Consider the following 23575-nt stretch of genomic DNA (forward strand, 5'->3'; position numbering starts at 1 on the left):
CTGGCATACAAGTAGGTTTAATAGCGGGTCCGTTATAGTAGGTGTAGCTTAGCGTAAAATTAATGTGACGTAAATACCTTCCACCATACTGTGCATCCTAAAGGGCCTAAGGGTGTCTTTGTTGTACCACTCACAGCTCTTATTTGTTAGCATCTATAGCCAGCAAGACAGATTTAGCAATGTCATAACCCCTTCTGATCATGTCTGCAGCCTGACCAACAGGCAAAAGCCACACCATTCTTAGCACAAAACATTGACAAAGCAATGACAAAGCAATGAATGACAAAGCAATGAACCTCATCACTGTCACTACAAGGCAGCAAGTCCTGTGTGTGGTTTTCATGCCATGACTTAGCAACCATTTAGGAATTTTAAAAATAACAAAGTAGGATGTTATGTTGAAGAATCACACAAATAGAGGGCTGGTACCCTAGATATACATGTGGGAAAAACAAACTGAAGAACAGTTGTTTTGTATGTCGACATTCTTAATATTATTACAAACTGTAATAGAAGTGTTTACTTTGCAACAAGTGTTAAGTATCACCAAAATATCTCCATGCAGGAATGTTTTTTTTTGTTATTGCAGTTTTTCATAAGAGGAACATGATCTACATTTACACAACCCGTTAGTTAAGGGTGCCAAAACATACACAATCCAAATAAATGAAAACAAAAGAGTGTGTTTTCTGTACACAAAACCTGAAGACAAAAAAAATAAAATATATGATCCTGTTACACCAAAGAACCGAATCTAAAAACTAGAGATTAAAGACTTGCGGATTTTATAAACGCCAGGTCATTCAAATTGAAAATTAAGCATTTTAATATTGAATTATAAACGGACACCTTCTGAAAGAGTGCCACTTACTTTGACAGTTTTTTTCTTTGCACTCTCCTCTTCATCTGCCTCCTCATGTTCCCGAACCCCCTGTGTAAGGTTGGTGTAATTGGCCAGTTTGCTGAGAAGCGATGACACCATTGGGTTGCTATCCATCTCTTCCTAGAAATGATAAAACTCATGCATTTAATTCTATTCCATCTATCCATTCTCTGTACTACTTATCCTACACAGGGTTGTAGGAGGGGGGGCACCCTGGGTGCAAAATCAATGCATGTCTTGGAACTGGGGAAGGAAACCAGAGTACCCCGGAGAAAACCCCGGAGCCCAGGGAGCACATTCAAATTCCCCAACCATTTAATTCATTAAATATAAAAAATTTAGCTGTATTTTTTTGTTTATTATCCATCTGTAGCTGTATATTATTTGACAAAGGTTATAACTATAAGACACAGGCACTGGAAATCCTGGCTGGAGACCTGATAGTAACCTACACAAAATCAAGAGAGATGTGAGGGAAAAGACACAACACAATACATTTCTAATATCAAACATGCTGGTTGTTTGCCAGCCTTTTTTTTTATAACCCACAAAAACAACATTGTAAATACAAGCATCACCATTCTAGCACATTTAACCCATTAAGAAAAATGTCCAAATGAGGAAAGAAAAAAAAAAAAAAAACAGTTAAAATCCTTATTATTAGCTTGACTAAATTAATAGCGTACCTCAAACAGTGCCATGTTTTTTCCATCGTATAGGCTTCCCTTGTCATTATCTGAGTTGATGAAAGGACTGCTTTCCTTGGGGTTTCCATCACCTGAGGCAAAACAAAGAAAAGCAGAATGTTAAAGCAGAAAAGCTAAAACTGCACAATAACAGTCAAGAACAATCAATAACAGCTATAACATTTTTTCATAGCTTCCCATCTGGTCTGATTAATGAAGTGATGAAATGGCTTAGCTCTATGATGAAAACATAAAATGCTTTAAAATAAGAAACAGTTGCCTTTAAATCTAAAACAGAGACCACAGCATTAATCAAAAATGGTAAAGAGAAGCCCAGTATGAAAAAAACAAAAAAAAATGTAAGCATTATAAGTTAATTGTTATTGGCATACAGCCATGGCTGTTGCTAATCCAAACCTCAGCACGAAAGGAATTTTATGTAGCTAAACAAACTTTAGTTGATTAAGCCCTTAAGAAGAAAAGCCAAAGTCCAGGATGGAAACATCTATTAGTTGCACATCATAGTTTAAAAGTAATGCAACTCTACCCTGCTTCTGAAATGCATTCTTGTACACTGTTAAACTGTGGCCAGATTTTGAAATCAGCAAACAAGCTGTGACATGAATCAGCCGTTTATTTGTATCACTGGCTCAATTGTATCTCAGTAATATTCATAATCCTTAAATCAAAGGAGCAAAAAATGAATAAGATTAAATTAATTTCTGTAGACCTTCATGTTCTGTCAGCAATGGTCCTGTTCCTGTACATAATCCATTACATATACAATTTTTGGTGCAATAAGAGATTATATATTTATATTAATCCAGCCCTGTTATTTATTTAGCTTTGTGTGCTGTTTTCACGCGTCGCTAAGAATTTTGTCAAGGTATTAAACACTAAATATTGTGAATATCTGAATAAAGCCTTAAGCTAGTATGATTATACAATGCTGGATAAGACTTGTTAAATAACTAATCAAATGTAGATTACAGACTAAGACAGTAAGAAAGCTACTACAGTGAAAATAAACTACTTCCTTCTGAAGCTTTACTGTTTGCATGTATTACAGGAAACTTGGACCTTCTGCAGTGGCAGATTAGGATCAACTCAAACGGTCAAGCCGTTTCACACTATTGTTTTGATCATTTTCAAATAAACTATTTTAAATAAAATATTTTGTCTCTTTATGTTTCACAGACTAAACAAAATTCTCCATACAAGAATAGAAAAGTTTAACTAAGTAAACAAAATGCAATGACGAAACTAGTGCAACTGAAAAAGAAAACCTGAGTACAATGAACGCAGTCCAACCAGTCCAACAAAGCCTGCAGCATTGATTTTCCTATAATTGGAATGTAAAAGTGATCGATGCTGTTCCTCAGGCTATATGGGTCACTCAATCCAACACTACCGACGGCCTAAACTGCAGCCTATGTTTTGCTGTTGTGGATTTCACTTTTGGATCGGTCAAGTGCGTAGAAGCAAGTAATAGCTTTGTAAAGTATAGTAGACTGTTATATAATATGCACTTTTTGGTTAGAATTATATGCTGTACATGTTTTACAACCTCTGGAAAGGAAAAAAATTCCATGGGTGAATGAAATGGACATAACAGAAACGGCCGAATAGAGGAAGGCCCTAAACCAAATATTCTTGAAAAATCGAACTAACTACAAAAGCATTTATAATATTTTCTGCATACACTACTATGTCATATAGGAATTGTATCAGTTAATGGTCCATAGCTTTTTCATACAAAAAGCAGAATTACCTAATTAAATCTGGAGTGGGTTTGGTCTGAAGAATCAAGCACTAAACAATCATTTGCATTGTTGCAAATGCTTCGACTAACCAAAATCCAAAAGCAATCTCTTAAATCCTTAACCACTGACAAAAGGACAAGGGGATGTGTCCTGGAGTAAAATTACATCTCACTAAGCTTAGAATGTAAGAATAGGCTGCCTGTGAGAAGCAAGCAACTTGGTTACATGCGTGTTTGTTAGTTTATTGAGTCATAATGCATTTTTTACTGTTTCAATGTTAATTATTGTATCCAATTGCATCCAATGGCAAAATATCTCATTTTGGCTCAAAATGGACATGCCATCAGCTAAAAACATTAATCTAAAAAATAATCACACCACATGGGGTGGTTAACAAACTTAAAAAAACCCCAACTGACAATATGAGACTTCATTAGATAGATCCAATATGTGATGCATCCTGGTGATGTCTGGACCCATAAATTCTGCTTCTCAGCTCATCACTATTCAGATGGGAACAGATTCTCAATTTGATGTCTGCAATAAAAAATCTTAATATCTCTTCTGTGATAAAATGTCTGCATAGAGATGATTAAGAATAAACCTAGTAATTAGGTTCTTACAGACATTTATGGCGCATTATGTTTATTTATTAGACCACAAAAATGATGATATTGTGCTGTGCAAAGGAAAAGGCTTTAAGATTAAATAAACTGCAGTTATTCCAATATTGCTACTAGGCTCTAATAGTTAGCTTTATTTTGTCCCAGTCTCAGACAAAGAAAGATCCAGGTGAAATTAAAATGATCAGAAAACAGCAGACAAGAATTCTTCAAGTGGTTAGGTCTTCAAGGCAGATAGAAATGAAATGACTATAATAGCACTTGCAGTATGAATAAGGGCTTAAAGAATGGTGGTAATGTCTCAGTGGCAATTCAATCACAGCGATTTAAAACATGCTAGCGAGTTGCCTACAGTCTCTATTAGTAACTAAATCCTCTTTGAAACAGAACTTAATGTTCTAACTGTGAGTCTAATCCTGGCCCCTGGAGTCATTGTTGCTCTAGGAAAGGTAGTAGGAGTGACATCCTGATACGTCAAGACACGTCTATTATATACAGGTTTGCTAACCGGCAGTACACAGCACATCATTTCAATAAATCAGTTAAAGTTTATCAGCTGCTTGTAATTCAGATGATGTCTGTGATACTGTATCTCAGAAAAAGTATATGACTTACTAACTTTTTCTGTGGGTTTCATATTTTCCAGCCCTAACAGTGACAGAGAAAATCCCATTAAGAGTAACAATAAACAGAAGTAATGGTCGTGAAAAATTTACACAGTTCAGGTTTGTGAGCAGGAGCAGTTTATTAACTATATCCACACCCTAATTGTTGTCTGTGCAAGGGAACAAACCTCTACAACAAACCTTAATCTATACAGTGTAATCATATATAATGTAGATGTGAAGTTCATATAGCTGAGCCTTCTGCCTAAGGCTCTAAGAAAAGCGCTTAAACCTGACATAATTAATTCCCTGTCATTAAGCTCCTTTTAATTACAGACATGAGCCAATGCTGAACTTCCTTTTCTTAAAGCTACATGAACTGTGGATATTAACGAGGGCTAAGTAAACAGCAAATGACACGCATGCTGCCAAATTAGGAAAAGAGAGAAATCAGCGGCGTGGACATGTTTTTGATAATATGGCACACTTCCGCACCTGAGATCAAACATGATCCCTTCATACCACTACCAACATGCTAGACTTCATCTCATTTCTGGCATTTAGCAGACATTTACATTTCTGGCATTTAGCAGACACCCTTATCCAGAGTGACTTACATTGTTATTTCAATTTATACAACTGAGCAATTGATGGTTAAGGGCCTTGCTCAGGGGCCCTGGGGTTCGAACCCACAACCTTCCGATCAGTAGTCCAACACCTTAACCACTGAGATACCACATCATTTCTACCACATACTCATCTCTTACTGACATGTCACCAAGTGTCACTATCTGTATACACATCTGAATTTTGATTTAAATCCATAGTAGGAGTGACTTAAACCAGAAACACTGGAAAACACTGGGGAAAGCTCCAGCAGTGTCAGCATGATTCAGGCTCTGACAGTTCCTCAACCTCTGCTTTAACACTCGAGTTCAGCTCGCTCAGTTTAGCTGATTTGTTTTTATTTCAGCTGCCTGTGATATCTAAGCTAAGCAAACAGTTGACTACGGCCAGAATGTAGGCAATTACAGATATCTGCACAGGCATGTAACATTTAAAGGTAATTTCTGTGCTTTGTCCATCTTTAGTATACCATATAGTGTAATTCACATGAGACATGCTCCACTTTCATTTACCTAGAAGAGGACAATGACCCAGTTTCCTGACCTGTTTGCATCGCTGCCCGCATCACACTCACATATCCAAAGCCTTAATCATGGTACACAGTAGGTCTCATCTGTCTATGGATGGAGATCTATTCAAAACCAGACAAATTAAATACCAGGGAGAACCATGAAGAGATAACTGAACTTCTGACCTCAGGATCAAGAAAGCAGGGTCTGTTGAAGGGCTCAAGTTTCTCATTAAGCCTGTTAGTGACTGTGGTATGACAGCCGGTAATAACGGACATAAGATTCTTTGAATTCTTCCCTACACTGATCCCCAGCAACCCTCGATCTTACTGACCAGTGTAAGTGACAGTAAACTCAATGTAATGAATGTAAATAGAACATTTGCTTGCTTCAATTGCACCAACCTACAAGGATCTTTAAACTTACATTAACATTTACATCAACATGACAAATTTACACCAATATGATTTTTCATGATATTCATGTAGCACTGAGAGGAGTCTGGAAAGCAAGTAAATGCAGGGTCTACTGTAAATAAAGATCACTGTGTAAATGTGAAACCTTTTGAGTATTGCAAAACAAGTATTATTATTAATATTACAATTCAATCCATTTAATTCATCCAATAAAATGCTAAACATGGCATTGCAAAGGTATTGCCTTTGAGATTCCTTTGAGAGACAGCATGAAGTCGAAAATGTTACTAGAACCTTTATGGATCGAAGTTAGTATTGAATGCAACACAGGCTCAATAAAATCTAAAAGCCAAATATCTTGTTATTACACTGGTTGAGTCCAGATTTGAGGGAGTTTCTGATCTTCATTGTGCATAATCTGGATTTCTTTGTCAGAGTAAAATGTAGGTGCTTTCCCCTGCTTGCACACTGATCACAATGTACACTCTTTAAATCCTGTGGTAAAAGTATGCCTAATAATCTCTTCTGTCTCTCTGGCTGGACATGCAGATCTTCTGCCTAATGTGATGCTGGATCCTGACACATCACCGTCGTTGTGAGTCCTCTTGCCCTCCCTGAATAATCAGGCCAAGAACTGCAGCTGGAATCACAAAGACTGTCCTGCGCTCAGCCCACTTTTCCACAAAACACTCCCACTCTGAATATCCTCTCAACCCACTGAAGAGCTTCTGATGTCATAGTATGAAGTTGCAAAAGGGTAATGACTTATAATCCCATTGTCTATCACCCAGAAGACACCGGTTCCCTTAGAAGTGTGGCTCCTTCCTCATGGGAGATTTTTTTGCTTGCTCGCTGTGGATCCAAATCTACATCCGGATTTCTGATAAGCTGCTTTGTGACAATAACTTGTTAAAAGAGTTAAGGCTATGCACTCTGTCTGTAGCCACTTGCAAAGTTTCATAATGAGTACTAGGTTATAATCATATACTACGGCACTCGTGAAGGGCAAACCCGCTGCAGTACTTACTGTCTGTAGCATAACGTCGCTGTCGGGCGGAATCCTCGTATCTCCAAAACCATTATTTTTTCAGGAAATTAAAAAAACGCCTTATTTTTTTGAGTTATTAAACATTTTATCGTTAAAGTTGTTATTATACCTTATATTACTATCATACTGTTGTGTACCAACATTAACACAACATTTTCCCAAAGTCACGTTTTATCGGAGATACAAGCTTTATGACTTGGGAGCAGGGAGATACGAGATTATGCTGTCATTGATAAGAATGGTACGGACACAGACGTCGCTGCTGCCAGAAGTGTTCAATAAAATCTGTGTCCAATGGAGTTATGAGATTTGCGCTCAAGCTATTTTCAAGACTTTAGATTGGTTAATAACTTGTAAAAATAACAGACCCATGTGGGGACTGACCAATAGCATCGATATGTGAAAAAATATGAAATTGACAAAATTTGGACATACGAGGTTTCCGCATGACAGTGACGATAAGTAGCCTGTTCTCATTAACATTTGTTCTTATGCTTGCGTTTGTGTCTAATAAACCAGTGTCTCTGATCTTAAAACTTTTATTAAATGTGCAACATAAAAAAAAAAAAAATCACAATTAATCCTTTGAACCATGTGATTAAAAGTCTGATTTGTATTTGGGGAAAGTTTATTACTAAAAACTACTGCACCGACTTTTCATTAATGTCAATGCACAGCACCTGACATCCGCTATTAATATCCAAACAACCTATTAGAAATTCTGCACAAAGATTTCTGCAATCCAGCAAGGATCAAATGATATTTATCCATGGACAACATAATACAATACTCAAACAATGAAGACTCTCCAAATATTTGTTAAGATCTAGATAGCAAAGGTTAAGAAACTATATTAGTTTCTGAAAAGCATCTAGTGTTAAGATAGAGCAGAGTTTCTGTGTGTGTTTCAAATTAGATAAATCTTAAGTACCCATGCTGTATCTAAAATCACTCCATCACTTGGTTACCATGTACTATATGTACTGTCCTACAGTGTATAATGTGAGACTGGATGGAGAGTAAAGAAGTTTGGATTTTTTTTCTTTATTGCTAAGGCACCTGATGTTTACAGAAATGTTCATCTGTTTAGTAAATGAATAAAAAAAATGTACCAAAAAGATTCTTATAGATTTCAGTCTGTACGAAAGGTCACATGAAAAAGACTTTTCACACTTTAATTTTAATCCATACTTAAATTCACACCAGGTTTTTTTAAAACAGTTCCTGGTAGTATTTTTTCCATTATGTTTATATCTGTCCAAGATTCACTCATAACATCATCTGTCCAGATTCACTTAGACTTAGACTCTTGTTCTTGGAACACAACTTGGTCTTCTGCTGTTGTAGATCCACCACCATAAGGTTTGGCATGTTGTGTGCTCTGAGATGCATTTCCGCTCATCGTGATTGTATTGTCTATTGTCATGATTGTATGTATTAGAGTTAACATCCTGTCAGCTTAAACCACTCTGGCCATTCCTCGACAACTACAGAACAACCACGCGCTGGAGTGCAGGAGATCACGAGGATACTCGCACCTAACACTAACAACCATGACACAGTCAAAGTCACAGCAATCTTATTAAGCATTCTGATGTTATACACGCAATCGTGTTTATTATTTAGTTTGGTTCTTTATCTGTATGATTTTTTGCAAGGTGTTACCACAACATGATTGACAGATTGGAAAATGCCATGCATGTGTACAGATACAATTAAAACTCCTGGTGTTAAGTTACATTATAAAATATTTACGATGAACTACAATATAGCAAAATGCAGCGTCATCAAAGTCCCAAGAAGAAGCTAAGCCTAAAAGGTTAAGACAATGTCAAGACATTTTTATAAGTGTGCATGCACTCATCTCTCATTGTCATACTGTCTTTACTGTATGTGCATCCACATCCTCTGTATCACAACCCAAACACCTCTATATACTCTACAGAAAATGTCCGTATCCTTGCCGATTGAACACAATAACAGGTGATGACATGACTGATGCCCAATGAAGCTTTGACTTCGATCGCTCGTCTTGACAAGTTCACACAACGCTGCCTGATTTACAGCTCTGCTTCCCCTATGTAGCTGCGCTGTTCTCATTTCAGCTGAATTTGCTGGGGGTTGCACCAGTCTCAGTGATGAATGAGTGCAGGTGTATCTGAGGTGGACAGCAGTGGAGTCCTTGAGCCAGCCCTTTGCTTGACCTCTCAGAGAGACTGCGGAGGAATCATTCCGCACTATTTTTTTTTTCCCTGGCACTATACAAGACTATTTAAAATGACTGTAATACCCTCCTGTAATGTAGTTTTGAATGAATGAATATCATTGAAAACTGGTCTAGTGGAAAATATTCTTAATACTATTACTATGACTATTTGTGATTCAAGAGCATCAGTATTTTGATACTAAACATGCGATCTATTTATATCTGCTCAGCTATAACTCTAAGCTGCCTAATTCACACCAAAGCTAAGTTTCCCTAAAAATAGCGAGACAGTGCCAGACAATAAAAAAAAAAGAAGAAGAAAGAGGATGCCCTTCAAGCTTTTCATCCAACGAATAAACTACAGTACAGTGCAAAAGCAGTACCAGCAGGTAACAATCAGGATACGATATGTATTTGTATGCTGGATACAAGCCTTTAATACATACTTAATTACTGGGAACCATTTTACAAAAGACAGAGCTGTCAACTAAAAGTTTTCACAGGTAAGAAATCCAAAAAGAGCTGACTCAAATGTACTGCCCAAGCTGACATTTCCGAAACTGTCATTTTCAAATGACCCCTAGGCACTTACCCTGGCGTCGGGAGCTCTCTCCTTGCTCCATGCTTGATGGAGAGGAGAGGGCTGCGCTGTTAAAGCGGCTGCGTGCAGGTTCCCCAAAGCCTGAGCTCAGGAAGGTGGTATGCTAATCGCTGCTTTGAAGATCAGCTACTGTCACATAGCCAACCTGACGCCAGTGACACATCAGATGCTGATCCCTGAACATCGGCACTAACAGACTAACAGAGAGGGAGGAGCCAAAAGGATAGATGAAGGAGAGGGAGAGAACGAGAGAGAGGAAGCTCAAAAAAAAAAAAAAAAGATGCACTGCTGGTCACAACGAGGCTCTAAACAGCACAAGTGAACAAACAGGGCGGGTGGGAACTGTAGTGCTGGCCAAAAAATTTAAGTGAAACTAAAACTGAAAATGAAGGAGCTTTTTTTTTTAATTCTACCCATCGGGGTAAATCCTTTAATGTTTTAATCTTTGATGTCTGACAAGAGCATCTATGCCAGATTTCACACGTGGATCAAGTGACTATCATGGAAAGATAATCTGTATTTCTGTTTGTTGGTGTTAAAAGTTACACAGTTACACTTCATAAAGTCTGATAAGTCTGTGTTAACCACCTTCATCAACTTCATCGGCATGTGAAGGAAGCAGTAATCACTTAACAAGATTAGTAAAATCCTGTTCTTTTTATAAAACACACAAACCAAAAGTGTAGGCAGCAGGAACACCTGAATAACTTATACATAGAATTTGCCATTCGTTTTTTTAATGGATTTAATGATATAACATTTAATATAGCATTCATAACACTCAGCGCTCATAACATTTGTTAACCCCTTTCCAGTAAAAATCATAAACATCCCTAATTGGATTGAAATAATTGTGTTTGAGGTCATTAGAGTTCTGCTGTAGAGTTGGATGCAATGTAGAAACCATAGCACAGTATAGAATTTAATCTGCACCATATACAATTAAAGCATGTCATAAATAATAACACAGTAAATGATAGATCTGCAAGTCAAGGCTTCTATGAGATTTTATTTTGTTAAATAAGAGAAATAAAACCCTGAATTTTATTGATCTAACTTCTCTCATTGGTTTTTATAGTCATTTATTTTTTGACTGGTAAAATGAATTAAATGAGTTTTATCCAAACGTCAGTAACCCAAAAACAAATGGGTTTTTAAATAATGTCTTCGTTACTGTCTTCAATCTACTATCAATTGCGAGTGTACAATTTTGCTATATGAGAAATTTATGTCAGGTAAGTGACATTTTGGACATGATATAGAGGAAGGATTGCGTTTATTTTCGCAAAATTAACGCAAATTTATCCTAGATTAAATTTAATGCACTTCAGCTAGCTACTGTAGCTTAAATTCCTGTTAATGGTGCATCCTGTCCAATTAGCCTCCTTTCTTCTGTTTCATCTTCTTCTGTAGAGTTTTCATATTTTAAGCAAAAGTTATATTCCTATAAATGATGTCTTGCTGCGTCCTCTGATGATGTTGATAACGCTGTTGTAGTAGCCGTATCAAAATAGTAAGAGGTATTTTATGATGAGAGGAGATACACAAAGTAAAGCGTCCCAGTGAGGTTATACTAATTATAGACACTCTTGTTACGCTGCTCAACCAATCAGATTAGTGAACTGGATCTTACTGTTGTACATGTGGTATTCGAGAACAACAACCTCCGAATCAATACACAATTGTTGGACTGTATATTTATAATCACACCCAAATGAGGATGAGTTTTGTGTCTGGTTCCTCTCCAGGTTTCTTCCTTTACCATCTAATTAAAGTTTTTCCTTAGTAAAGTTTTACCATCTAAGTTAAGTTTTTCCTTGTCACAGTCGCCTTATTTCACCTCAGGCTTGCTCGTTGGGGATAAATACAAACATATTTAAATATAAGTCTAATATTAATCTTGAATTTTTGTAGTAATATTAATCTTGGTATAATATTAATTATTTGTTTGTATTATGTTTCTTATATTCTGTAAAGCTGCTTTGAGACAATGTCCATTGTTAAAGCACTATACTAATAATATTGAATTGAACTATGGTATAAAATGTGCATAAGATTTGGATAATTGTATTATGTTCAAAAAACAATCTGGACTGAGGGGAATCATAGAATTTATTTTCCAATTAAAGAGATATTTTACATGAACATCCAGGAAAGCAGTTTCTCAGTGTATTTCATTCAAGCGAGAAAAATCCAAATGGGTTGTGTTTCACATCAGAACGATGCATTAGATCCTCTAAATTATCCTAAAACGATTTCTTTTATATACTTTATACTAGCTTGTTATCGTAATCTGTAAACAATTCATAATAATGAACAATTGATGATGCCAATAATCTGACTGAGATATGACAACTGGTGGCTGCTGTAATTCTTATACACAAAATAAAGAATTTTTTGAATAAATAATATGCTTCTAAATGTACATTGGCAGAGGTGTGATACACAGATTCCTGAATAAACGTGTGAAATATTAAATTCAATTTCCCTCCAGAAGTCAATAACCCAGAACAGGAAACCACAAGTATTGACCAGCAGATTAGTGGCGTACCATTAATAACATTCCTTAAGGATGACAGCATCGTACATTTATTGCACTGAGTGTGTAAAAAACAAACGATATACGGAACAATCTAATAACCCAATTATTTTCCAGTGCAATCCATGGCGCATACAGAGTGTGTGAGTTTAAGTGTGTGCGTGCGTCTGTGCAATATGTACTCAGGGAGGCAAAAGTAGTCATTACATGTCGCGGCTTGAAGCCTTCAAGCACAGAAGACTTAAATAACGGCAAGTTTAAGGTCAAGAGGGAGTTTTTTGTCAAATGAGTATAACGCTGACATGCAAAAAATAACCTTTGAATGTTTATATATTAGTATAAAGTGAATATAAAGAATAACAGGGCAGATTTTGCTTCCACCAGAGGGCATCACCGACAAACAAAGCTGTCTCTGCTTTGTCCACATTTAGTTTCTTGTCTCACTATGTATCATGATGATTTTTTTCCTTATTTATATAGTTAATTTCATGGACTCTTCTCAATTAAAAGAACCGAGTTACTCTCAACAGCTTTCGAACAGCATAATAAAAAAAAAAAAAAAGGTCCTGAGTGCCTAATGAACAACAGGCACCAGGTGTTTTCCAGTCTGGCTTGGTGAGGGTGAATCCAGCTGGCAAGTTCTCTACATCAGCAATAAAAGTCCTTACAGAAACAAAGCAGTTCCTTACAGATGTAGTAGCGAGTGAATACACACACAGGAGCTAAAGAAGAAAGAGAGAAAAAAAAACTGCACCACATTCCGCACACAAGCCTGCCTGCTGTACAGACACTATACGGAGTGCAGACAAGCAAGTCTACCCACTCTCAATGTTTTACAGATGCGATAGTAAAGAACACACTAGAGGTAACAGTGATAAGCAGTGTTCATTTTAATGCAGAATTTGTTTATTACTTCAGCTCTATCCCGAGGAGAAAAAGACGTCACACGATGTCATAATCCGTTAATGATCAAGTACTTGTTTTTCCTGATTTGTGTGTCTGCAATTTACATGCCTTCCAAAAAAGCTAAAAACATGCAAGCACGATGACAAGGATAAAAATACACCATCATATGAAACAACCGGGTGGTGTGATGTACTGTAGCCTGACACAAAGCATTATTGTTTACACTCTAAGGTTGGTATTTTCCAATAAAAAGTAATAAGTGTACTATTCATCTCGTACTACAGTAATTTTCCAACATGACGACATTTTAAGTTATGAAAAAAAGAACGACATTTGGGAACACATTCCCATACCTTTTTTTTTTTTACAAAGAGATCAAGAAGATGCTGAAGATCCTGAAGATACAGATTTTTATGTTACCCAAAAAAAAACCTGGAAGATCTCAGTGCTTAACGCTTTGTGTTGGAATATCATAACTTTACCACTAAATGTTAAAGTGCTTATATTTAATTCAATACAATTCAGTTTTAAATGTAGAGCACTATAACAATGAAAAATGTCACAAAATAGCTTTATAGAAATATCATATCATATATTAGGACATAAATGATACCTTTTAAATGTATCCCTAACGTGCGAGCTAGAGATGATGGTGGTGAGGAAAAACTCCCTGAGACATTATGTGGGAGGGATCTGAAAAGTAACCTGGCTCAAAAAGGACACCTTCATATACCTTCATCTGGTATAAGATAATGTGATTGTAAATCATTTCCCTTCTATAACTTTATACTATATGGTCAAAAGGTGTAATTGTGTAACCAGGAAATTCATTCATAGTTCATTAATTTAAGTCTGCTTTATTGAAGTGATCAGTTGATCGCTGATGGAGATGACACGCCATGAATTGATCATAGCAAAAAAATTTGTTGTATCCACCATCCACGGTAATCTCATGTATCTCATGTCATTCTCAGCAGCAGTGAGCAGTTTCCAATTGATGAGAACTCCAAGCAGAGCAGAAGTAAGGCATCAGGCTAGATGAAGCAGGTCCAGCGAGAAGTGGACAGGTTTACACAAGACTTCATCCATAAACGCTAAATAAATGCCTCCTTACAGAAAACGTCACCGTGTTAACTTCACTAATTACAAACATTTTTTTAAAACGTTCCGTTTATGTGAAAAGTCTACAATCCAAGTTAGAGTTAATGGTCAAGTCTTGATTATTTGAGCAGCCTGAGATTAATCATCAGATACCACATTCATATGTATGTACAGTATATACAGTTTGTAAGGATACACATTTGTTACTTAATATTTAGCCTAGATTTCATTATCTTTATCATTAGTCTAATCTTAAGTATTTATTCATTAATTTTCAGTATGTAATTTATCCTAGTCAGGGTTGCAGTGGATCCAGAGCCTATACTGGGAACACTGAGTGTGAGGCAAGTTAAACACTTTGAATGGGAAACATCGCAGTCCATCACAGGACAATCAAATAACTTCCTCCATTCAAATCGAAATCAAACCTTTTGTCTAATTTGTTAAGATGTTGTGAGTATGAATTGTGTATAAAACAAGTGGTTAAGGCTCTGGGTTGTTGATCAGGGGATCAGGGTTCAAGCCCCACCACTGCCAAACTGCCACTGTTGGGCCCTTGTGCAAGGCCCTTATCTCTCACTGCTCCAGGGGCACTTGTATCATGGCGGACCATGTGCTCTGACCCCAACCTCTAAAGTTGGGATATGTGAAAAAATAATTTCACAGTACTGTATTGTATATGTGACAAAATAAAGACTTCTAATCTATTCTAAACAAGGACAGGTTTCCAGATACGCAGAACAAATAACTAAATCACAGCCATGTGTGAGCTCATGTATATAAAACAGGACATCGTTCTCCTAGTTCACCCAGCTGCGTTATGACATTATATAAGAATCTGTTCGAAAAGATGTGGTGTGTTTGTGCGCGTGTTCTGCAGTCCTATTCTAATGACGTCACTTGCACATGGAAGTCCATAAATCTAAAGGCCATTATTTTCACAGTGTGTTTATCATGGAAAATAATGTCATGTCAATGATTAAAAACGTGATGAATTGCACACTGTTAGTGTTCACCTCACCCCATGCTGCTCCAATAAGCTCAGTAATGGTGTTTTATTTTTACTTCATCTTTTTAACAGATCACCAAACCTGCAATTTCTGCAGAAAATCTTACACAATTTCCCACATACTTGACCCCAGTGTCCTCTTCTTTCCTTCCCCAAGCTTTAAAAAAAAATCAAATCTTCTTTTAATTAAAAAAAAAATTGATGGGCTCAAGAGCTCTGAGATGATTGACTAAATGGTATTCTCTATCATGTCCTCCTTTCCTCTTCATAAATTAGACCAAGTGTAGGCCATCTGGAATTTATCACCCCTCCTGTGACTTGGCTGTTGTGCTATGGGCCAGGACTTCATTACAGTTTTACATGACTTCAGTTTTCTCTGTATCAGATGTTCTGAGTCTAGCCTTTGGGGGAAGGGGAAAAGGGAGTTAGTTAGGGATGTTTCTAATAATTAGTAAATCGTAGCCTATTTTAGATAGACTTAGAAGATTGTGCAATATTTTATATTTTTATTTAACACTTACACTCTTTGGAATTGAAATACCAGTTGAACCCAATAAGGATTGACCAACAGCCTTGATCAGCAGTGGGCTTTTTAAAAATTCTTTTCTCTGTAAATACAGAACTGCAGCATGGGTTTTGACAAACATTCTTAACTCGAGCGAGTATTTTTTGTCTATTTGTGTCTTCTTTTAATCATGTTCTCTTATTCCTGACATGTTAGAATTTAGTCTCTATTACACCCCCAAAGAGTGTGTGAGAGAGCGAGAGACTGTGTGTGTGTGTGTGTGTGTGTGTGTGAGTGTGTGTGTGTGTGTGAGAGAGAGAGAGAGAGAGAGAGAGAGAGAGAGAGAGACAGAGTGTGTGTGTGCGCGCACGTATGTGTGTGTGTGAGAGAGAGAGATTGTGTGTGTGTGTGTGTGTGTGTGTGAGTGTGTGTGAGTGTGTGTGAGAGAGAGAGAGAGAGAGAGAGAGAGTGTGTGTGTGTGTGAGAGATAGAGCGAGAGAGAGAGAGAGAGAGAGAGACAGAGACAGAGGGTGTGAGTGCGCACACGTGTGTGAGTGTGTGTGAGAGAGAGAGAGAGAGAGAGAGAGTGTGTGTGTGTGTGTGTGAGAGATAGAGCGAGAGAGAGACAGAGACAGAGACAGAGGGTGTGAGTGCGCACACGTGTGTGCGTGTGTGTGTGAGAGAGAGAGAGAGAGAGAGAGAGAGAGTGTGTTTGTGAGTAAGTGAGTGAGTGAGTGAATAAGTGAGAGAGAGGCTATAGATTTTTTTTTGGCATGTTTGTAATTGAACAGGACACAGCCCCTTGCCTGATAAGTGTTCAGCAGATGAGGTCAGGGTCAGAATGTGGATGTAGAGCACATGGCAAATACACACAGGCCTCATCCATGTGCCCCTTCAGCAAATTATATCAGAAATGAGAGCTTATAGCAGTCCACATGCCTTAGTTTTCAAGGGTTTAATACCAGAGCGGAATTTAACATTTAACCAGGTCATATATTCAGCCACCTTTATATTAATCCCTTTACATTCAAGTCAGGAAAAGATTGAAGTAAACACAGCAAAAACAGCAGGGAAGGGAGAGAGCAGTCAAGTCTATTCTATTCAGTTTTGCTCAGGAAATCACATACTCACATACACACATACTAGTTTAACATTAGAATTTGAATCATTGAATTGAGTCATGTTAGAATTAGAATCACAAAGCAGCTTTACATTAATGTGTATGTAGATTTAGATCCCTAATGATCAAGTCAGAGGTGACAGTGGCAATACAAAAGAGGATATGAGGAAGAAACCAGGAGAACAGTCATAACTTAGACGGGATCCTATCCAGGAAGGTGGGATTATAAACCAACGGCAAAGTCTTTAAACTCACAGCAGCAGTTCTGATACTGCGTACACACTAGAAAGTGAGAAAGTGCTTGTGTTGGAGTTTCTCTTGTGGTATTTTTTTGTCTACTGCCAGCACTCTCACTTTCAGCTTTTGCACGGTCTGAATTTAAGCTTGAATATTACTACAAAATCTATACTTTAATGTACAAATCAAACACAGAACTTTGTGATTTTTTTTTTTAATGATTTATATTGTAAGTGGACTGTAAGAAAAATATTAAACTGATTTTCTATCATTTTTGAGCTCCAAAGAGTGAGAAACAAAATGGTTAGAGTAGACTTTTTTCGGAGACAAGGACGATCTCATGGGTACGACTTCATTTAATAGGATTTCAAATGTCTGACTTTTTCACTTTATTGCTCTGTAGCTCAAATCTCTGTCACTTTGTGTCATAAAAAACAAACAAACACACAAAAACAACTTAAGATCTTAGACGGAAAATAAGAAAATTCCCCAGGAATGGAAAAAACATTATAAAGTTAAAAGAATACATTTGCCTAGCACAGTAAAAATAGTAAAACCCAGTATACAAATAGAGAGTCGAAGCCTGTAGGACTTGCCTTTACATGAAATGTTTCATATACAGTCGAGTGCGAATGTTTGCATACCCTGAGGTCACAGTGTTGTTGTTTCTCTGTGCCTTTTCCTTTTCAGTTTAGTGTATTAACTTGTGCTCCGTATTATCTTGAAGAAATTAACTGATATCGGTTCAGACGTTTATATTTCTTTCTGAATATAACAAGATTATTCTCTAATTATTTCATGACCAATTTTTGCTTTCATATCTGCTCTGTTTAATCCCCCTTTATATGTTGAAGATGATAATCCTTCCAGATGGTTTAGATCATTCTTCCTTTTCTAAAACTTGCTGACTTTTTGCTTTTGCTGTCTCTCTTGATTAAGGACACGTCCGTGTTTCATTTTTAACTTCCTGATATTCTATGGGTTTTGTTTGAAGATGTATTGAAAACTTTCAAAATAATTTTTTTCATTCAAAAATCATGTGATATTCAGACTTTCAATCTCAGCTGTATTTCAGCATACTTCCTGCACTAGCTTTAAATCTTTTTCGCTTGATATGTAATACTTTTTGTTTTCACATAAACAGAACTACCAGCAGCTACATAATGCCATATTTTCTTTAATGCCAACTCAACCATACCATGAAGTGCCATCACTGATCTATTATCAGCAAAGACAGAGCTGCAACATGTTTTGGGTGCTTATTATACAGTACATAAGCTTATTTAATTATATGTGAATGATGAGAAGAAATGCATGGCTTCAGTTTTCACCTACCTTGATTTTTGCTGTATGCAAATAACACGTACATGCAGAAAATCAAGAGATGGGTTCAACCCTATCTATCCATCTGTCGACTAAACCGTGAACCGGTCATGTGGAACCTGGAGTCTATCCCAGGGACCTGAGACACAAGGTGGGTGATACAATGGACGAGGCGCCAAACCGCCGCATGGTACAATCGCACAAACACCCACTCACACACTACAAAGAGTTGAGAGATGCCAAACAGCCTACAGCACAAGCCTTTGGCCGGAGAGAGGAAACCAGAGCACCTGGAGGAAACCTCCATTGCACAAGGAGAATATGCAAACTAATTCAGACCCGGAGATGCGAAGCAAACGTGCTAATCACTGAGCCACCATGCCTCACTCAAATAAAAATACAAAGAAAAAAGTGAGTGTGTGTCAGTGAGTGTGTGAGTAAGTCTGTGTGTGTGTGTGTACACCCAGAAGATCCTCACAAGTGTGTGTGTGTGTGCGCACGTTTGTGCGTGTGTGCGCGTGTACGCCTTTGCGATTTCTTTTAATTTTATACTGACCATAACCCTTATACACTTTCGTGTTCCCTTAACTGTTACTATTTACTGAATTAATGAATATGAACAAACCATAAACCAAAAAAGTTCATATTAACATACTTAGGGGCTTATTTTAAATGTTAAGAAAATGTTTCCATTAAATAATGTTTATTTAGTTTAAAGGGAAAAATTCTGAATATATAAATTTATACCCATGTTGTTAAACACTAGTAATAAGATTAACTCAGTTCAGGCATTAGTTTACAGTATTCTGGTCATTGTGGCGTTGCCTTTCACTCATGGACCAAATACATATTAGTTAAATTTGTTTATATTTAAAGAGAATCTACTTCCCTGACCTGCCTTTCTTATTCTTCTCTCATAAAAGATTAGACCAACAACTTCACCATATAATTTTAATGAGAAACCAGAAAACACAAAGTCCTCGGGCCTGAAGGATCTCCCAGCTACCAGCTTCGTCCCCCAGTCCAAAGACGTGTTGTAGCTTGGCATTTCTAATTTGTCCGAGTGTGTGAATGTGTGTGAGAGTATGTGTGTGATTGTGCCATGTGATGGGTTTTAATACCCTTCAGGTTGCTCACCGCCTTGTGTCCCTAATCCCATGGGATAGAATTTCAATGCACACTACAGTCATAGCTGCAGTGTTATAAAATAAAAAAAATCTAAATCTTCTGACCAATCAGACTGTAGTGTAGCTCCAGCTTACACGATTGCATTTGATTATAGTGCTCACTTATAGAAGGGAAATTATTTCTAATCGCACTATCGAGTGTCACCCAGATGAGAATGGCTTCCCTTTTGAGCCTGGTTCCTCTTAACCTTTCTTCTCATGTCATCTTAGGAACATTGTTAAAAAATGAATTGAACAGAGTAAATGTCTATATTTGAAAACTACCCCAAGGTTCGTACATTTCAGTAACAAGAACAGACCAGCATGCCCTGGAAATTTTTTGTTGCCCTCTTTTCACTGCGATTGCGAAATGCGACGTGTTATGGCAATGCACTGAATAGCAAACAGAAGCAATGCTTAACAGACTGGAATTGAAAATTTAATAGATGATTTAGGTCAGGGAATGCTATGAACTATTCTATTAACTCCCGCATTAACTCCCACAGTTATTTGCTGCCCCCAGGGCAACCCAGAGGAAAAAAAAAAAAACAGTTAGATAAGTATGTGGGAAAACCACAGAATAAAGGACAAAAAAGGGCTTGGTATTAATGGCATAGCAAGTGCTCTGTGTATTTAGTTTAAACCAAATTCTACATAAGAACTACTCGTAATAAATGGATGTGAAAATTTTCACTGCACTCGTTCACTCTTTCATTTTCAGTAACCGTTTAATCTTGGACAGGGTTGAAGAGGAGGAAGGAATACAGGATGCTAGGCCATCCGTTTGCACTCTCCGTTACACACACCCCAAAAAAACCTGTAACCTGAGCTTAGGGACAAACCAGGAAAATTTGACCTATTAAAAAATTACTGGGTCTAAATCTATTTAATATTCAGGTCCTAAAAATTCAGGTTAAATAAATGAAAGCAGTGAGAGTTTCTTATTAGAAAACTAGAGACTATTCTAGACTTATTATTACAACTAAAACATTCAAGTTAATCTTTCTCAGTATCTTTCAAAAAGATCAATATTTAGGGCATGGAACCTATATACTGTAATGTTAATTCAGACTTGGTCAAAAGCGACACAACACATGCAAGGTCAGAGATTTCTAGAAACTTGTCAGGGCCTGCGGTCACAGTTTGGCACTTTTTAAAAAAAAAAAAAAAAAAAAAAAAAAAAAAAAAAAAAAAAAAAAAAAATACTCCTGTCCACTTGCTTGTTTTCCCAAAAATATTTTTAAAAAATGTAAACCGCTGTGTCGGTTATCAAAAGAAAACAATTCCTAAAGGTGAATCAATAAATTTTGGTAAACGTGTCCCTAAGCACCGCACAAGCGTCAAATACGTTCCCATGTTTATCAGCATAGCCTTGTTTATCCTGTGAGCTTCATACCTGACTCCATGCTCTCTCACCTGCATGAAAATAAAAACCAACTGCTCCTGTGACTTTTTTTTGCACTTCTAGTGTGATTGCTTTTGTAGAAACCTGAGTCATCACCAATGGTCACACTTTACATGTTGTTCCTGAGAACTGATCAATTAATAACTCACAGCTAATGGTAACCGAAAAAGTCCAGCACTATTCAGACAATATCATCAATTATTTATTATTTCATTCTGATGCTGTTCATTATTCACAGTTTCAAGTGTAGTATCACATATCAGTTCAGTTGTTTGTGAGATTACTAAATCTCCTCCTCCATCCCTCCTCCTTCGACACCACAGGACTCAATAACACTTTTTCCTGGCATGAATGTCTCTCTATATGCAAAATCTGTCTCTGCACATGCCAAGCAATGCAACTAATTATAAACATATTTCTTTTTTTTATATATATTTATATCTCAAATGACATACTACACACTATGCACTATGTTCTCTAGTGTGCATTTTAGAAGGGTTAAAATTTAACGCTAATGTTTAAATGTGGTGAAAAATAAATCACACATGAGCTAATATAAAAGACATTCCTAAGTGTTGTCGGTTATCTTGAACATTTTTTTCCTCGTCCAACGTACGCTAGGTACGCAAAGCTACAAGCAATGAGTTCATGAAGCGTCTAACATTCCACACTTCTGTTTTCACGGTTGAATTAGTGCCTCATCAGATTATCTGAAGTGCACTTCTTCTGTTGGTTGGAATTTTAAGTGTGAAATTTTAAGTGTGGAACACGATTGGCATTGAATATCGCATAGATATGCGATTTCACAGCTAATATCATTGTCACAGGAGCAGTTATGTGCCATGTGCTATGCTGAATGTCTCCTAAGAGAAAATACAAATACACAACTGTGTGTCGGATGCCTATGTCGGGTTGCCAAGGCTTTAGTGAACTTACTTGTCGAACACATCTCTATTAAAATAAACTGATTAATAATAATAATAAAACTTAATACAGTGATAACAAAGGCAGTCACCCGAGTATGTAGGAGGATTGCAATGTCCAAACTCTGATGTTGTATGAATACCTAATTACGTATCTTAATTCAGTTATATCCTGTTAAATAACAGGGGATGCATTAGCCTAAAGGTTGTGAGTTCGAATACCAGATCCACCAAACTAGCACTGCTGGGGCCCTGACCAAGACCCTTAACCCTCAATTGCTGAACTGTATAAAATAAGATAAAATGTAAGTCGCTCTGGATAAGTGCATCTGCCAAATGCTGTAAATGTTAAAGCAGAATCAATAGGGTTTCTTTGTCAGCCTTTAAAATGTGAAGAGAGTTTTGTTTTTACAGTAATTTCATGGACTTCTTTTTTTTTTCCAGCTTTTCCAACCTGAATTTTCACCAGAACTGAATTTTCAATATCCCACACACACACTGGAAAACACACTGGATGACATGCCCCTACTCCATGATTTAGCACAGCCAATCCACCTACTGCCATGTTTTTTGGAGGTGGGAAAGAAGCCACATAGACTTAGAAAGAATATGCAAAAGTCTGGACAGATACAAACTGGAACTCAGGATCAATCCAGCTGTTAGATAACAATACTACACAACATGTGATCATTAACATTTATATTACATTAACCTTTTTCTTAAATGTCAATTACAAAATCCCAGGTCACACCAATCTTACTGGGTCGGTCAGATTTCCATTAGCATCATGTGATAAAATGAGCAAGCAGGAAAAATGGTCACAGTCACAGTGCATGAATGTCTGATTCATCAGAAAATTCCCAGAATGAGGAACATGACTGAGGAATTTGTCTGCAATACACATCTTTACTAAATACACATCTTTACTCCTCAAAAACATGATTGTGATTATACAAAGTAAGCTCAAAACAAGTGAAAAATATGATAGAAATATTTATAAAAGCTTTGTACAGGTTAGCATTTTGATTTAAAAAAAGTGAAAGAACTATATATATATATATATATATAATAAAAACAGTGACATAGCAACTGTATGTTTTAGCTTCTCTGTGGTTAATAGGTTTGGGTGCCACATTTTTTATTACATCAGCTTGCTCTGCCCTTTCCAGAATATTTGCACGCCAAACTTCCATTCTGTTTTGCTGACTTCATGTGAAAATGGTGTAACACATCAAATAAAACACATAAAATCGTGTTATAACTGTTCACTTGTGATAGATCATATAATTAACGGTGTGAACACATGCGAAAAATGTGAGCATCAACTACTAATAATGCCAAAACCTGTATTTACATTGATAAATGTGACCTATA

General features: G+C 36.8%; 1 protein-coding gene across 4 annotated transcripts in view; it reads right to left on the reverse strand.

Annotated features, from left to right (window-relative positions):
* Positions 1 to 23575, reverse strand: part of slc12a7b (solute carrier family 12 member 7b) — a 70654-nt gene that overhangs the window by 26936 nt on the left and 20143 nt on the right. For all 4 annotated transcript variants that reach the window (XM_060869665.1, XM_060869662.1, XM_060869661.1 and 1 more), the window contains exons 2-3: positions 1570 to 1661; positions 872 to 1003 (exon numbers count right to left, since the gene is read on the reverse strand). In XM_060869665.1, coding sequence (XP_060725648.1) covers positions 872 to 1003; positions 1570 to 1661 — 224 coding nt within the window. The remainder of the gene's footprint in view (positions 1 to 871; positions 1004 to 1569; positions 1662 to 23575) is intronic.

This window comes from Tachysurus vachellii, chromosome 5, assembly GCF_030014155.1.
Source record: "Tachysurus vachellii isolate PV-2020 chromosome 5, HZAU_Pvac_v1, whole genome shotgun sequence".
Classification (NCBI taxonomy): domain Eukaryota; kingdom Metazoa; phylum Chordata; class Actinopteri; order Siluriformes; family Bagridae; genus Tachysurus; species Tachysurus vachellii.